This window comes from Nyctibius grandis, chromosome 14 (assembly GCF_013368605.1).
Source record: "Nyctibius grandis isolate bNycGra1 chromosome 14, bNycGra1.pri, whole genome shotgun sequence".
NCBI lineage: Eukaryota > Metazoa > Chordata > Aves > Nyctibiiformes > Nyctibiidae > Nyctibius > Nyctibius grandis.
This window is the reverse complement of record NC_090671.1, coordinates 2,333,254-2,350,008: the sequence shown is the minus strand read 5'-3', so window position 1 is coordinate 2,350,008 and position 16,755 is coordinate 2,333,254. Positions and strand designations below refer to the sequence as shown.

At 51.8% G+C, this 16,755-nt stretch overlaps 1 protein-coding gene across 2 annotated transcripts in view; it reads right to left on the bottom strand.

Annotated features, from left to right (window-relative positions):
• Positions 1-16,755, bottom strand: part of NOS1 (nitric oxide synthase 1) — an 82,642-nt gene that overhangs the window by 27,993 nt on the left and 37,894 nt on the right. The window contains exons 3-9 of one of the 2 annotated variants that reach the window (XM_068412952.1): positions 9,893-10,025; positions 4,007-4,144; positions 3,393-3,538; positions 2,936-3,098; positions 1,599-1,690; positions 882-1,023; positions 21-160 (exon numbers count right to left, since the gene is read on the bottom strand). In XM_068412952.1, the coding sequence (XP_068269053.1) occupies positions 21-160; positions 882-1,023; positions 1,599-1,690; positions 2,936-3,098; positions 3,393-3,538; positions 4,007-4,144; positions 9,893-10,025 (954 nt within the window). The remainder of the gene's footprint in view (positions 1-20; positions 161-881; positions 1,024-1,598; positions 1,691-2,935; positions 3,099-3,392; positions 3,539-4,006; positions 4,145-9,892; positions 10,026-16,755) is intronic. The other variant, XM_068412953.1, reaches the window with a different exon arrangement.

Below are 16,755 nucleotides of genomic sequence, written 5' to 3'. Positions count from 1 at the left end.
TGGGGCTTACGCTGACTTACTTGGGATGCCGTATGGGCACTTCCAGCACGAGCTCGGGGGGGATTTCGAAGAGCTCTGGATCATTGCCGTTGGCTTGGAGGAGCAGAGGCAGGATATCGAAGCGCCCGCGTGGTGCCTTCCACCCTTGCTGAATGCAGATCTACAGGCAAAACAAAGGTGGGGTTAGAAGTCCCAGCAGGTCATCTGCTCTTCAAGCATTATGGGCAGGGAGTCACATGGCACTGAGTGGTGTCTCCTAGCAGCATCCCTCCTCAGGCCTTACGGTCGAGTAATAACCTCCATCCAAGGGAGTTCTAATATGGCATTGCCTGTCACAGCTAACCCGTGGCCACGTAAGGGGGATGTGGGCTGAAAAGGAGCCTAGAACTAGAACCCCAGGTAGGATCACGGCTCTGAAAAAGCCGCTTACACTCTTTGTGCCTGTAATGGTGAAGGAGAAAATGGGTGAGAAAAGCAGAGGAATTTGGGAAGAGCTGAGCAGAGCAGTGGTGCTGTGCGGGCAGTGGCAAAGGGCAAATCTCATCTCTGATTCCCACTGGCCCACATCAGCAGTGGACACACGTGTCCTCCTGCAGCAATTCCCTCAGCACCACTAAGTGACCCCTTCTCAGCAAAAGCAAAAGGAGATAAGAGTCTTCTGGTGCAGCTATGGCCAACTCCTGCATGCATGGAAACAGCTTTTATTCCTGGGAAAATACCCGAGGGTGAGACAAATCCAGCTTCACTCTGTGGCCCAGCGGTGGGTGCGATAAACCCTGCTTGACCCAGCACGCTCCTCACTCCTGGGACGGTCAGAGCTTCTGCGTGCCCCCACCAGCCCCATGCCCACGGTGCCCAAGAAGGATGGCTTCAGCCGGTACCTCCGTCAGCTCCACGTTTGCAGGGTCTCCCAGGATGGTGCCGTCGGGCTGCTTGTAGCCAGCGTAGCGGATGAGCTGGGCGTTCCAGATGCGGAAGTCGTGCTTGCTGTCCGTCCGCTGCGGGAAGATGGTAATAGCGGATCTGGAAGGAAGAGCCAGCGCTGGTGAGTGCTGAGGACGCCACAAGGGCACAGGATGGGGATCATCAGAGGAATGGCAAAGTGTTGTGGGGGAAAGGACCTGCCCCTGACTGCCACCTCCCTGTGCACCACCTCTGGTGGTGCCTTGGACAAGTCCCAAACATTTATTATATTTCCTTCACCAGAAGAGGTCATGGCCAGGTGCGCTTGAGCTGGGGAATTTGGGGTGTTTCCAGCAGTTGAGCTCCAGACACAAGCTGGCTGCTACCATGGGGTTTCAGATAGATTGGGAGAGCAGTCTGTGCTCTGCATTTGATGCTGAATATAAGAAAGGAGAAATAATTGGAAAATCTGCCCTTTGAGGTCCTACAGAGGGCAAGAAGAGATATACTTGGACCTGCAGGACACCTTCCCCTGATAACAGGTCCCTCTAACACTCCCCTGGATGGGTGCTGGCTACAACCATCCTGTTGTGCTGTGGCTGCTAAAGGAGGCAGTGTCAGCAGCACCCAGAGCTGGGTTGACACTCATCCAGAGGCCTTCGGACACAAACCCTGGTGATTCCCTGGTGGCTCACCTGAGGTTCCCTTTGTTGGTGGCATATTTGATGTGGTTGCAGATATAATTGAACATCCCATGGGCTGTGGTGCAGTCCCGGGCATCAAACACCTGAAACAGTGGAAGCAATTGTGGTGATGCTACAGGATGCTCCAACTCCTGAAGCAGAGCCAAGCAGAAGAAACACAGCACAGGGAAAACCCCAGAGGCCACTGTGATTTATTAGGTATCTAAAGCTCCGTAATTATGTGTTCCCTGCCTTTACAACACATGGATGTCTAATCCAGCTGTCCCTTCTGCTTTGGAGAGGTGAATCTGCTGCTGCTCAGGCAAAAACCTCCTCAATCCAGTGCTCTCAACCTGCTGCTGTTCCTGGCTTATCCACCAACAGTTTTGGTTTCTGCTCTTTGTCTCCTGTAGATGAAGACTCAAAGCTGAAATAGGACAGGTATAAGTCAGGCCTGAGATCCCCTGAGAGGATGGGGAATCATAGAATGGTTTAGGTTGGAAGGGACCTTTAAAGGCCATCTGTTTCAACCCTCCTGCAATCAGCAGGGACATCTTCAACCAGATCAGGTTGCTCAGAGCCCTGTCCAACCTGACCTTGAATGTTTCCAGGCACGGGGCATCTACAAAAGCATGGGGGAACCGGGAAAGAGGGTCAACAGGGGGCTTGAAAACAACTTCTTGCAGAAACGGCTCCTCCCAAGGTTCAGATATGCCCAAAGAAACAGTGGAAGAGAAGAGCTGAAGGCTGAGCTGGGAGCAGAGGAGGCCCAGCCTCCCAGCCCCAGGCAGTGCCTATACCCCACATGTGAAGCAGCCACAAGAATTGCTCAGCAGCACTTGAGCTGGGCTCCAGGTTACAGAGGAGACTTCATCACTGTACCAAGGGATTCCACTAGAGATGACTAATTCAGATCCTCCCCTACACTTCCAGCTAGTCAAAAGGGCACTGAGCCAAATCTTCTCCTGCAATAGCATCTCTGTACTAGAGATGTGTGTGTCCTGCTGCCTCTCTCCAGGCAGAAAAATAGTTTTGGAAGCAGCACATAAGATATTGCAGCAATATCTGATTTTGGACAATCTTCTCTAGAGAGCCAGCTTCCAGTTGGCCCTGTTTCAGACACAGACACCTCAGCTACACCTACCCAAAATGCTTTTATACCTCCTGCTGACTTCCCAGCCTGTGCACCCCCAAAGCTGTCAAGAAGAGCGTAGCTGCTGTGTGCTAAACACCCCCAACCATACTTGTACTTCCCTGGGTATTTGAAGAGCAAGTTTTGCTTCTCCAGAACTCCAGTGCATCCTTTGGCAGACAACCTGCCAGCTGTATGCAGTGGAGATGGTGCTCACCTGCAGCTTGGACCACTGAATCCTGCCCACACAGCGGGCTGCATTTCTCCAGGCATGCTTGGCTCCATAGATCAGCTCCGTGTCCCGCAGCTGGTAGGTATCAGTGGCTTCAATCTCCTTGGTCACTTCCTCCAGCCTTTCCATGTGGGCTTTGGAGCCAGATCTGCACGTGTGGGGAACGGAGGAGATGGCAGTCACCAACCCAGGCGCGAGTTCTTTCTTTCTTAATACACGTGTTCTTTCAGATAACAGATGACCACGTGCAAATGGGAAAGGTCAGTAATTTGCACAGAGGCAGACAACAAATGCTAGGAATGAGACTCCCCTGAAGAAGCAACTGAATGTGAAACACCACAGTCACCCTGATTTGACTCGCAAGTGTGAAAGATCAGATTGTATGTGACATCTCAGCATAAGCAGCAGCCAAGGCCTGCGACCTTCTCCAGCCAATACTTACCTCTTTATGGAGGAGTAGTACTGGTCAATGAAGTCTTTAGCCAAGAGGAGCACCTCCTCTTTTGTCCTGGTATCTTCTGACTTGCGGACGTGCTGGCTAGGGGTCATTACCGAGCCCATGCAGATCTGCTCGGTGCACGCGGTGGTCTGATGAGACAGAAGGAGATAAGTGTGTCTTGGGTTACTGCAGCGCTTTTGGTTACATGAGCTGGGCTGGGGGGGAGTCAACAATTAGCTACGCAGAAGTTGGTGGCATCTTTGACAAACAGGGACATTTCCGGCTTAATTGTTTTCACAGTTATTGGTAACGTTGTGTAAGACAGCTCAGGCATGTGCAGTCATCTCTTGTCGCACCCGATATAGACAATTGGGTCTTACTAGATTTTTGCCCCAGCTCAGCATAAAGTCATATGCTTTTCCTGATTTATCCCTCATGGGCTTCCCTCTCACCCAGCTTATTGCACCAGAGGTTTGAAATTCAGACACCCCTGGAGACAAGAAGACTGGCCTGAATTCATCCAGTTCTGCATTTCCAGGCAAAGCCATCTTGGAAACACTGTGATCTACTCAATTATGCTCAGACAGCTTTTGGCCAGTCCTATCAACTCTACTCACCATCGCCGTCTTGAGGTGCAGAGTGTCGTGAAGCACGGAGCCTGTCTCCCAGTTCTTGATTTTGACAAACCGCGGGCATTTGGAAGGACTTCCATTCACTGTGTTCTTAGTTGGGGACTGCCGCCCGGATGGCGGTGGCTGGACAACAGTGAAGACCAGGCACGAGGTTAGTATTCATCAACGAGATACAGGAAAAAGGCCACAACAACAAGCAGCATCTTGTGTTAGAATCATAGAATGTCCTGAGTTGGAAGGGACCCACAAGGATCATCAAGTCCAACTCCTGCCCCAGCATAGGACAGCCCCAGAATTCACACCATGTGTTAGTGGATGCCTGTGCTTAAATCCTAGTGATAATATAGCGAGACAAGGTATATGTTCCAAATATTGGCAGCATTTGGGATCCTACAATGGAGCAACCAACTCTCAATGCAATTTAGAAGTCATCTCTATAGCACAGCCAAACCTGTAGAAGAGAAGTTAAAAAACAGAGACAGAAGTGATTTAGGAGAACACTGTGTTCAAGTTTCCCAGTGGAAGACTTACCTCTCTAAAACATATTAGATGTTTCTTTTAAGGAGCATCACCTGCTCAGGTTTTACACGTGCCAATCTCTGCCTCACTAATACGAGCACTGTGAGCTAGAGCTAACAGCCGATCATTCCTCCGAGCAAGCCAAAGACACGTCTCCTTTGATATCAATGCTGCAAGATTGTAGGAATAAGGACGGATAAATTACACAAGTGGGAGGGCTGCTGAATTATGCATAGTTGGATTACTTCAGTCTCAGCTCTGAATCTCCAGCCCTCCTGGTACTCTGTGTCAGGGTGTCTCATCCAGCACGTCCTGAGTTATACACCAACACAAGGAAGAGCCTCAGCCAGCAGCGAGCTTGGAACGAGCAGAGCAGGCTGCAAGTGCTTGTATTTGTACATGTTTTCACAGATCACATCTAGTATTTCTCCTGTGACCTTTATTCACCCCAAGCACTTAAAAACTGAAAGCGCAATCAGTGTGTGCCAGCATATCACAGGACAGTGAGATCTGCAGTGGCCTGGAAAGCAAAGACGTTTCTTCCAGGAATCCGATCTCATAGTAGAGTGTAATTGAGTCACTGCAACCGCAACGGTGTTGCTGTGGGTTTCAAGGGGAGACCTGATCCCACACCAGAGCATCCTGTCAAAACCTGCTTATATTTGGCACCACTTAAAGGCTTGCACCTCTGCAAAGTAGGTCTGGGCTTGGACCGAGTTGTGATGTAGCCTCCCTACATGAATCCTGTAGCTTGTGTCCCTCTCTAATCCATTTGCAAGGTTTTTTTAAAGATGGCATTGCCATCTTGAAAATAAAATACATTGTTTTATGTAAAAAGATGTATTAATACATCTTTTAAATACATACTCAGCAGAGCTGTGCAGAGTCTCACTCTCCTTTTTGGTGGTTCTGGGCTCATGTCACAGTTGCAGCTCATGGACTAGCAGCAATAGTACAAATAGTACCACCTGAAGGACCAACTGAAGAGGAGCCAGCACACGGTGGAAGCAGCTCTTGTTTCAGAAAAAGCACTTTTGCTGATGAGCAAACCCAGGAGGGGAAACAACGGGGGCCGCAAGGATGACAAAGGCAGATGAGGCTCCAGATCTAACTTTGCCAGACAGAGAATTGCTCTGCTTTTCCGAAGCAGAGAGAGATTGATGCCCGATTGATTGTGAGACCGATGCCTGGGCTGAGCTGACACCACTGCATAGTCCTGGTGGCAACACTGGCCATATTTTTTGCCCAGTCCTTGTTTCTACCATATGCTCCATACTTTTCTTTCCTGGAAAATAGGGATTTTGCTGTCAAGCAGCCTGAGGCTCACAGTGTAACACTCTGCACTGAAAGCATATGCTGAGGGCGAGAGGCAGAGGGTGGAGGGGAAGGGAGAGCTTTGCAACCTGCCCCCTTGGTAGGACCCTCTTTGGTCCTCACAGTTTCTGAAAGCTGCTCTCTGCAGGCCCTCAGGCTGTGCTGTCATGGGGCTCTGTGACATTCCTCATGTCACAAATCCTGTCATCTTCCCAAGGAGCGTTTCAAAGTCCTAGCCCCTGAAGCCAGATGACCACACAGGGGGTCTCAGCTTCCCCTTTCCATGCTGCAGAAAACAAATGTAGGACTTCATATAGAGCTCAAAACCAGTAGTAAATAAAAACTGCCTAAATGCAGTCCTGGAAAAGCACTATTTTTAAGTTTATTTTTTCAGTTTTGGGGAAATCTGACCTCGGCAGTAGAAGTTACTGGTCATTTTTTAGTGCTTGTTTTACTCTTTCAAGAGAATGAAACCATTCCTGAGCCACTAACAGCATCTTGTGCTCTCTGAACCAATCTGGGCCACCCTTAGGACCAAGGAGAATAATCTGCCACCTTCCCTCTGGGTGTGATTACTCAGAGCAGCTCTGAGATTGGTAAAACACAGCTGAAAACTGCTGCTGAAGGATGCAAACAAAACCAATCCTCACCTGTACCTCCACCTGCCAGACAGAAATTAGAAGTACCAAGCAGAAAGTGTTGGTTGTACCCAGCACCACACTTTTTTATTCTGAGTTAGTTTTGATTTGCTGACGAGGCTTCAGTGCAGCTTAGGAGGTGTGCTGCTAAACATCTTGCTAGAGCAGGTATGGCCCAAGAGCGTGTTATGAATCCAGAGGTAGCCATGACCCCATCCTTGGAGCGAGCAAGCTCATGGTCCAAGCTGGTGGACATTGGCTGCCTAACATCTGCCTACAGATGTTCTACCTTAAACCTCTCCTTTTTTTTTTTTCCACTCTTTTTTTTTGCCAATTCCTTTGCAGGAACTGGCAAAGTTTGAATCTTTGCTGAAAGAGGGCTGTGGTGCAGAGGCATGCGTGATCCCTGGGATGCCAGCCGGGCTGGAGCAGCCAAGGTGCCACCACCTACAAGAAGCAGAGGTGCCAGGTCTGGCAACCACATCGCAGAGCAGCTGTGGAGACAGTGACACTCAGAAAAGACTGGGAAGGAGCTCTGTGTGTGTGTCTGCCTTCCCTGCGTGGCAAAGCTGAAACCAAATATTGCCCCTGGCTCTGTCAGAGAGGTTGTGTGAGATCCTTTCATGTTTTAATTAGGCAGCTGTGATATTAGTGACTCAAGAGTGGGACAAACGGAGAAACTAACGCAGCAGTTGGGGCGCACATGCATTATGCAAACATCTTTTACACAGGAGCGTGTTGGCACTTATCGGCAGCGTGCAGCTTGCGAGCTGTCTGCAGCTCTTACAGGCGCAGGGGAGAAACGCACCCAGCCCCGGGCGCCTCTTGGGGCCACGGCAGCGGGGAACACCTCCCTTTTTGCAGACCCGAGGGGGCTCTACAGGTCCTCAGCCTTCCTCCTGCATCCCAGCTGAGCTTCAGGAGTCCCTGCGACGGTGGCATATATTGAAACACATCGACTATGGGAGGAGGAGGGCTGCAGTGTTAGCCCAGGTCATAGATATGTTGGTGTGCTGACATTTCCTCCCAGACTGCATCAACCCCGCTAGCTGAAAGCGTGTTTTTCGCTTTTATAAAGCTGTAAATCATCCTTACAAGCGTGGAGCTGATATGACTCCCTTCCCCTGCTAGCAACATGGACACACATCCCCTCCGTTACCCTGGAGCTCCTGACAAATCCGTCTCTACGGGCTGAAATACAACTCATGCAGGACCAGGGCTGGTGCAGTCACAGCATCTTTCCACCGGTCAGGTTTAGGGCCAGGGGGATTTGGGTTCCTGGGAAACAAGCAAAACACACTGTGTGATTTTGCAAAAAAAAAAAAAAAAAAAAAAAAAAAAAGAGGGATAGGGATTGATGCCCAATGGGTCTTTCAGCACCTTGTTACGAGCCTCAGTGAGCATTCCCCACCTGGCCAAGTGAATCCACCAAATCCTGCTTTAAAGAACAATGCGTATAAAAAGCTCGCACTTGGCTTGACTTGCCCCTGTGTTAACAGGATTTATTGCAGCTTGCAAGAAGTTCAGTTGCCTTGGCCGCATGCAGCCCGAGGGAACGGCCGCAGGGAGCACCCAGGAAAAAGCCAAACTCCCTCCAGAAGAGCGTCATACCGATTTGGGGATAAGAAGGATAAAAAGAGAGCTGCACATCCAGTGAAAAAAAAAATATTAACGGGTTTAATAGCAGCTTAAGACTGGGGGTTTTGGCAGCCCTAACACTGAGAGAAATTAAGCTCTGAACACAGAAGGTTATAAAGTGCTTATAGTAACAGGCACGTACGTGCAAGGAGCTTAGCCAAGGAGGCAGAAAGACAGTGTCTTTCCAGAGCTGGGGCAAAGGGACCAGAGCAGTGACCTGTCCCTGGGCGAGATGGGCTCATGACACCTGCCACAGTGCATTAATCGCGCGGTGTGACACGGGGCTGCCCAGGGACGTCTCTCCAGCGGCTGAACAAAGTGTGTTGCAGCTCTTGGGTGCACCCCTTTGTGTGTGCTGATGTAGGGCGATACCCACTGTAAGGTTGTCTGTGGTGCTGGGAGACCTGGCTGCAATCCTGAGCTGCAGCCAGGCGAGGGGAGGGTGGAAATCAGTCTCAACTGCATCTAAGCACTCAACCAGGTTGGTTAAAACCACGCACAGTCAGGAGTAGCTCAGCCACCCTGCATGTGCATCAGCACCCGCACAGACGGTCTCACATGTCCCATGAGCCTCTGACACTGTGCATGCTGCAGAAGTGCATGTGAACATCGTTCTGCTCGGGAGTGCCAAGAAAAACAGTGGTACTCCTGGCACAGGGGGAATGAGGACGTGGGCAGCATGAAACCACTGCAGCCATGTCACCTCCATGGGCGTGAAGGGACCATGTCACCTCGTGCAACCTGACTCCCTGCTTCTGGCTTTGCATCTTGCAAAATGCCCGTGAAATGGGAAAACATCCACTGGCAGAGCCATGGCCTGGTGGGTGCTGCTGGACACTGCTGGCTACCGAGGCCAGGTTCAACACCTGGGTGCCAACCACACCATGAGTGGCACCCGCGCTGTGGTGGTCTGCACGTGGCGTGTCAGCGAGGAGCGTTGCATTGCAGCTCATTGGAGCTGGGAAGAGGCATCAGCCAGAGGTATCTGCTGAGGACATTCCTGAGCTCAGGAAATACTGATTTACTCGGAAGTCTTCACGTGACCATTAAATCACTTTTCTCCCCTCCCTTGGAAAACAGTCCTTACTATGTCACCCTGAGAAATATGGTGGGGTGAGGAGACCAAATCGTCCCCATACTGGTCCCCCGTGTCGTGCCCTGCTGCTGGTTAATCCCACCAGGGAGACACGTTTGCCCGAACAGGCCTGGCAGTGCTCATGCACGTCATGTTTCCCCCGAGGTGATCTTTCTGTCCTGGCACAGTCTGCCTTACGTCTCTGGCTTTGCTACAAACGTGGAGTTAATCCACTTTTGGCAAGGAAGCCTGAGAATTTATGTCCATAGAGTGTGAGGAGATGAAAAGGCTCCGTACAACATATTATCTGAAGTGCTCTACTGAATTACCGACATATGAATCAAAACAGCTTTAATGATGCAACTAGGCTTTTTGCCATGAAAAGGGATGACAATCCCAAGGGAAGTTTCAGAGTCCTGGTCCCTGGCTGCGCTCCCGTCCTACTCTGGCTCCTTGGATGAAGAGCATTGTTCTCCAGTGACCTATACCCTGCCTGGACCATGGGGAATTCAGCTTCTTGACCAAACGGGCTCTACGCCCCATCAACTCCAGCTCTTGGGATTAAAGGTCTTCAGGGTAGTGCACGTAGTCCTTGCAGGTTCTCTGAGGTGTGAGATCCCACCACGATGGGTCACATACCCCCAAACCCCCTTCCCACCCAAAGCAGCATGAGCCGTGGGCTCTTACCTGCTCAGCTTCAGAGTAGGGGTTGTTCAGGACCACAGGCATGTTGCTCTTCCCCCACAGGTCACCGAAGATGCGATCGTTCTCCATCTGAGCCGGTAAGGCTTTCTGTGCCTTGTTTTCCCCTTCCCTGAAACTGAAGGGTTAAAAACCATTTGGGTCAGAGGGCTGGAGGGTGGCTGGTCGCTGGGACCCTGGATGGCTCCAGGACCTGCTCCAGCTGCTTCCTGCAGGAGCAAAAACTCGCACATGGTGCTGTGGGAGGGGAGGAAACGCTCTGCCTGGGCCGAGGCGATGAATCACCGCGGCGAGGGCAACCCAAACACAATAGAAATTTCACCGCGCGAGCGAGCGCAGCGCCTGCAGAACAACAGGAAACCCCTGCCCGGACGCTGGCTCTAGCGGGGTTACACGCCAGGCTCTCTGCACCCCGAAAACCAAGCCAGAGCCCTGCGAAAGCAAGCAGGGAGCTGGGGAGAGGAGAGCCGCACGCAGTTCTAGCTTCAAAACCTCACAGCAAAACCTCATAGCAAAACCAGCCAGGTCTGCGGAGCAGCTTGGTGTTTATGAGCGGAAGAGAGGAAAAAAAAAACCCAAGGAAAAATAAGTGGCTCCCAGGAGGGCGAGACAGCTCTCTCTCCTCTTCCTGACCTTTACAGATGCTGCAAACGCTGGCGAGCGCAAGCGATTTTACTCAAGCAAACTGAGGGATTGCCTCCACGGAGCTGGGGACGTTGGTCAGGCTGGGGGACCGAGGATGTCCCCAGCGCTGGCTGCCCTGCCCGGCGCAGGGGTGTTGGTGTAACTCAGGGTGTGCACAGTCTACTGCGCACATTTGGCCTGAGGAATGTACCGCGGGGATGTTGGTGGGGCTGTTAAATGCCATCCAAGCAGGTGATGGAAAACCACTCCCCATATGAGCCCTCACAAAGGAGAAAAACAAACGGGGTTTAGAGAGGTGACAGGCAGAGAAGGCAGGCTGCGGCACCCACACCGAAGACACCGACCGCCCTGGTGAGGCCAAGCATGGCAAGGAGCTCCATGGGTTGGGCTGCACGAGGCCACAGACCAGGGCGAGCACAGCCCTGCAGCTCGCAGCCACGCCGCCTTCGCCCTTGCTCAACACACCATCGAGGTAATGCGCTCTGGCAATTGGTTTGCTCCTGCTGTCAGTTCTTAAAAGTCTTCCAGATGCCCACTGAAGTCAATAATGAGCCTTCACATTAACTACGGCGGGCTTTGGGCACCGACCAAAGTAGGACACTCGCGCTCAGGACATAATTTGCACCAACACGATGCTCTTGACACCATCTCGGGAAGACGCATATGTAAAAACTAATTCAGTTTCACAATCCTTCTTGCCCCCCAGCTCGTATCTTTAGGTGCAGCTTAAGGAAAATACTTCACTTGAAGATGATCTCCCTGTGCTCTAAGTTTTCTGTAATTTTTCTGCCTTTACAGAGCAATGTTCAGCTGCCAAAATATTACACCAGGCTCCTGGACACCTTCCAAACATTGGCTGCCTTAGGGTGAAAGTGGCCAGCTTGGTGCAAGCAAGGAGGTACAGGTGCCATAGAGGCCGTTTTTACTGGGTTTTCTAGGCCTTCCTCCAGGAAAGGAAAGCTGTTCTTTTGTGACTTGGCTCCTACAAGTACATGAAAGGGTTTCAATCAGATAAACCACAAGAAACCCCACCCGCTGCACCGCTCAGCTGCAGCCAAAGACAACAGGTCCCAGCTCTCTGCTACATGCTGTCAGCACTGCCAGGAGCAGTCGGCAGCCGCACAGGTCCCAGGGCTGGGGACAACCATGAACCATGCAGCACCTGCTCTGCCCTCTACCAGCCCATCCAAAGGGGAAGCTCAGGGTCTGTTGACACATCCAGCCTACCTCCGTCTAGAGAATTCCCAGCAGCAAGACAGAAAATCAGCAGGATGAAAATTCAACAAATCTGGCTCTTCCCCCTAAGTCACGGCCAGCTACTAAACCTCCCAAATACTCATTTCCACAGCTGCGCATCCCTGCCCTCTTGCCCTGAGCCCCATCATATCAGGGAGAGTGGAGGCAGGTCAACACATAGCCAGTGAGCACGTGAAATGATGTGCATACACGAGCCGTCTCGTAGCTGATGAGCCCCAACGCACTGCTCCCCAAAACCAGCCCAAAATCAAGACACAAGCACTAAATCCATAAGGCTATGAAAGAAGTCCCTTGGTTTTACTGGCACCTGGGACTTAGCAGAGGGAAGCTGCCTCCAGAGGGACCACGGTGCCTCTCCAAGGCCACAGGCTTTGCCTCTATGCAGACGGGAGAGGCTTGGGCAGACAGACCCCAGTGTGCCTGATATCCCACAAGCACCTCTGAAATGACACTGAGCATATGTCTGCAGGCACCTGGCACGACCCGCTGTTTCCAGGAAGGTGGTTACAAGCCCGTCTACATGGGCATCTGCCGGCACGAGGGAACCTCGGAGAGGAATCCATCAATCGGCAGCAGCAGCCAGAGGTCTCAGCCGGGAGGCTGCACACGTGATCTCATTGTCTGCACACCAACAAAGCCATAAATGCTGGTACCTGTGCCAACGGCACGGAAAAAGACCAGATGTTTGAATTAAGTCATTGCTGTAGCTAGCTACTTTGTGTAGTACAAGTATTGCTGGAGCGGGGCCCTGCTCCCATCACCTCGAGCATCACCCGACAGAGAGATGCACCATCCTGAGGAACAGTGAAGTCCAGGTGGGCGTTAAGGGTTGGATGCTCAGGAGCAAATTCTCCACATCCCATTGCACGTTTGCAACTGAAGCAGGAAAGGGTTGTGTATTGCTGTCGTTGATGGACTCAAGGCTGCGTGAACAAGGCAGCGAGGCGCTGCCCTCACCCTTAGTCTCTGCTATAGAGGCGCAGACAAGCGTAGCTGCAACAAAGCCATTAGACTAAACTCGTGGTTGTATCTCTCCCCTCCGTGCTGGTGTTGTGCTGCAGTTCGCTCGGTGCCGGGCAAGGAGGTCTGTCCCTCGCCGGGCTGCGGGTGCGTGCCCCTGCGCTGAGCTAGCACAGACCTCTCCCGGATGAGGCTGCCCAGAAGTATCCGGCTCTGTCTTTTGGAGAGAGACAGGGAGAGAAAAGCCCATTCAGAGCAGCCACAGCCTCACCCCAGATGGGGAAAAAAAGTTTTATAAAGATCAATTGCTTCATTTTACAAATATTTCCTGCCCGTTTCTCGTAACTGCCTTGTTTGCGAGCTCAGGCAGGAACAGGGTCTTTTAGGTCAGTTATTTTCCTCTCTTGACTTGGCTTCTCCAGCTGCCAGCAGCAACATGGGGTGACCTACCACGTTCATAGGAGGATGCCACTCACACGCTCAAGGAGCCTGACAGGGTGGCCAAAACACCGTGCCTGAGATCAGCCTCCAGATACTGTTTCCAAAAGCACTTTAGCACAGGAGAGCCCAAAGGGCTGTTCTCAGGGGTTCCCAGTGGGCGATGGGGAGGGCGCAGTGTCCCCGAGGGGCGTTTCGAGGCAGCCACGTTGGGTACCTCTGGGGAGATGCTGGGGGCGAGCAGCCCTGTCTGCAGCTGCGCGGGGGAGAGGGGAGCTTGTCCTCGGCTCCCGGCAGCCTTGGAGAGATCCTCCCGACTCACCATGAGACCCGACCTGGGTGCTTTGGGGCATTGAATGGGATTTTTAAAATCACGACTTTAGTGTCTTTGAGGCACTGGCAGCCACACTGATGATCTGCCCGTGGAGGCACATGTTTGGCTCAACTCTCCCAGAGGTCGGATCCGGGATCCAGAGATCCCTCTCTGACCTAGTCCAGCTGCCAGACCTATTAAACACTATTAGCAAGACCTCTTGAATCCAGAGCAGGTTTTTGGGATGGGATCCCGTTTGAGGTTGTCTTTTGTCCTGAAATCAAAATTTGTTATTAAAAAAAGCAAGAGGATTCCTGCCCTCCCCCACTGGTGCAGAGGCAGGGCCTCGGATGCTGCCTCACCTCGGAAAGAGCATCTGGCTGTTTGGAGAAATGAGAGGCACCACTGTTTTCTTTTGACTAATTTGATGATGTTGCAGTGCTCAGAGTGATGAAGCAGAAGGGAAGTTGCTGAGACAGCCCTTTGAGAAATTTCTCCAAAGCTTTTGCGAAAAGAAAGAAAAAAATATGAGCAAAAAGAAAGTTTTTCACTTTGAATCCGCTTGGCAGAAGGAGCTCTCTGACTTCCTGGGCAGAGACCAGAGGTACAACGAGCTGCTGCAGTCCCCAGGGGCCAGTTTGGATGAACTGATAAGGATGCTGATGTCCACACCCTGTGCTGCGACCGCAGGGGATGGACTCCTCCCAGGCCCTTGTCCTGGTGGCTGAAAACCCCATGCTTGAGCTTGGGACGGCGTGGGAAGCTCACACGTGCACACCTCGGGAGAGAAATATCTTCTTTTCACCTTCTTCCTCTCTCCTGATGTGTCTTTGGAGATGGCTGCAAGGCTCCGCTGCACGTTGTGCTTCTCCTTCCAGCACTAGAGGCTGGGGTAAATGGCTCTTGCCTCACCTTTCTTTTGCCCCACAGAAAACCCTACTCCAGAGGGCATTGCATCCTCAGAAGTTAATATTTCCTTGCTATCGTGCCCCTGGGGCAGCTCAGTCTGCAACGTTGGAAAACGTGCTGGCTGCAGACTCCTCGTCTCAAGGGTCTGACACAACAGCACGTGTTTGAGGGAGAGGCAGGAGGAGGGATCGGGCAGGATGGGGGATTTGCAGGGCGCAGAGGATGGAGCAGAGCTCAGTGAGGAAGCGGGAATGTTGTAAGCAGGAGTAACTCCAAAAGGTGGGATGTGCTCTCTGGAGAGGCAGCGGGGCCAGTGTGCCCGGAGTGGGCAATTGCAGAGCGATCAAAGCAAGAAACCACATCCTGAATGAGAAAGGGGAGCTTGAACAGCACCAGAAGAAGAGGACAAAAGCCTCACCGACAAGCATGCGGCATGGCTTGAAGAAGGTCTTGCTCTCCCAGAAGGTCAGAGCATCGCTGGGCTGTGCCCAGTGCTGGGCTTAGGGACTAATGAGCCGAGCAAGCTGCACAGAGCAGCTTTGGAGAGAGAAGCCAATGAAATAGGAGGCTGGTAAATGCCATGGAGTAGGCATTGACAGAGAGACCTGGGAACAGATCCAAGTGATCCCAAAGCCCCATCGGCATTGTTCGAGATTCAGCCAGCGCCAGATGCAACCTGCAACCGCCGCGCTCGTCCCTTCCCAACCCTGCCCAAAGAGCACACGGAGGATTCCAGCCTCAGCATCTTATTTGGAGGCCAAATGTAGTTCAGGTCTGCTGGGAGAGCTCAGGCTCACACATGGGTTTGTCTGCTGGGACCACATAGGAGAATGGCCATCCCGTGGGATGAAAGCAGCAGCACCAGCAAAGGGGGCTGGGCGGGTGAAGGGTGCTTTGGAGACCAGACCGAGAGGGCTCCATGGGGGTGTATTCAGCTGGAATATGCTGTTTGCAGGCACAAAATGCCTCCCTGGGTTAGACTGATGGAGTCAGAGTGACGAGGAAGAAGAATCCGCCGAGGGAGAAGGGGAAGGTTGTTCACTGCCAAAGCTTCCTCCTTCACCGTTCTGCAGAACGGCAATAACGTGAGTCTCAGGGAACCTTTTCATTTCAGAGGTTTTAAAGTTTCGTGTCCAAGTGCAGAATAATGAAGACATCAGAAATGCAAATGAAATGTTTTGAGCAACACAAAGAGATTTTTGGCGGCGGCGAAGGAGGTGGGAGGAAGAGAATTTTCTCTTCGAGAGCTACAAAATTACGGGGTTTGTTCCAATGCAGGATGGAGCCTGAAACCTTGAAACCCTTAATAAACAGAATTCCTGCTCTCAGCACACTTCTCCCTCTCAGGGCTGCTGATGCTGCTTTTTGGACCGAAACTGCCATGTTTCCATCATGCGGTTCATGTTATGGACTAGACCTGAGAAGAAAAATAAATACTGGCAACTCGGTGAAGGGGGAGAGGGAGGGAAGATGGGACATGACAATCTCCCCAGAGCTCAGAGGGAAAAACAGACCTAGGTTAGCTGGCAGTGAGTGAATCAAACTCTATTTTTGTTTTCTAGCCCACGGTGAGCCTCGTGGCAGAAATGCCAGCTCTCATCATACCTTGCGCCCCACTTCCACGCTCTGTTTTATGATTGACTTCATCACAGATGGCTCGAGCAGAGGAGCAGACATTCAGCCGTGGTCACAGTCCATCCCATGGGCACGCACCATGGACCCAAGGTGGAAATCAGCGGGGAGCAAAAGCCAGGTCATTGCAGGGACAACTCCCCTGGGCAGTGCAGACCATGGGTGCAGGGGATGGAGATGAACTGATTTTTTTTTCCCCCAATGCAAACTTCACAGTTACCAGTTTTCCTTGCAAGCAACATTAGAGACATGGGCTGGAGGCCCAAAGCATCAGGTGTTACCTGAATCGCTTTTGGCAAAGCCCACCTTGAACAAGCAGCATTTCGCTCCTTGTGAATAACCTCAAACTTGTACTATTCCTTTCTGCCCTAGGAAAGCTGTCACAGCTCTGTGAGCTGGACTGGTTTTGACAAAGTGCTGCAGGCTGTGAAGGTCAGCACCGGGAGAAGACAGAGGCAGAACAGGATTGGTCCCGAGACCAGCATGTCCAGCTGGATTGATGGCCAAGTGGTCCAGGCTGTAGGTGCTCAGCTCAACCTTGAGCGAGGTTTTGCACCCTCCTGGTGTCCAGGTAGAGCTCTATTGCTGTTTTGTCTAACGCCGGTTTTGCTTGCTCCCTCCCAAGCCTGGAGAAGTCACAGCCTACAACCTTAGAGCTCCATCAATCTGATAAGGCTTGCTTATTTTTTTGGGC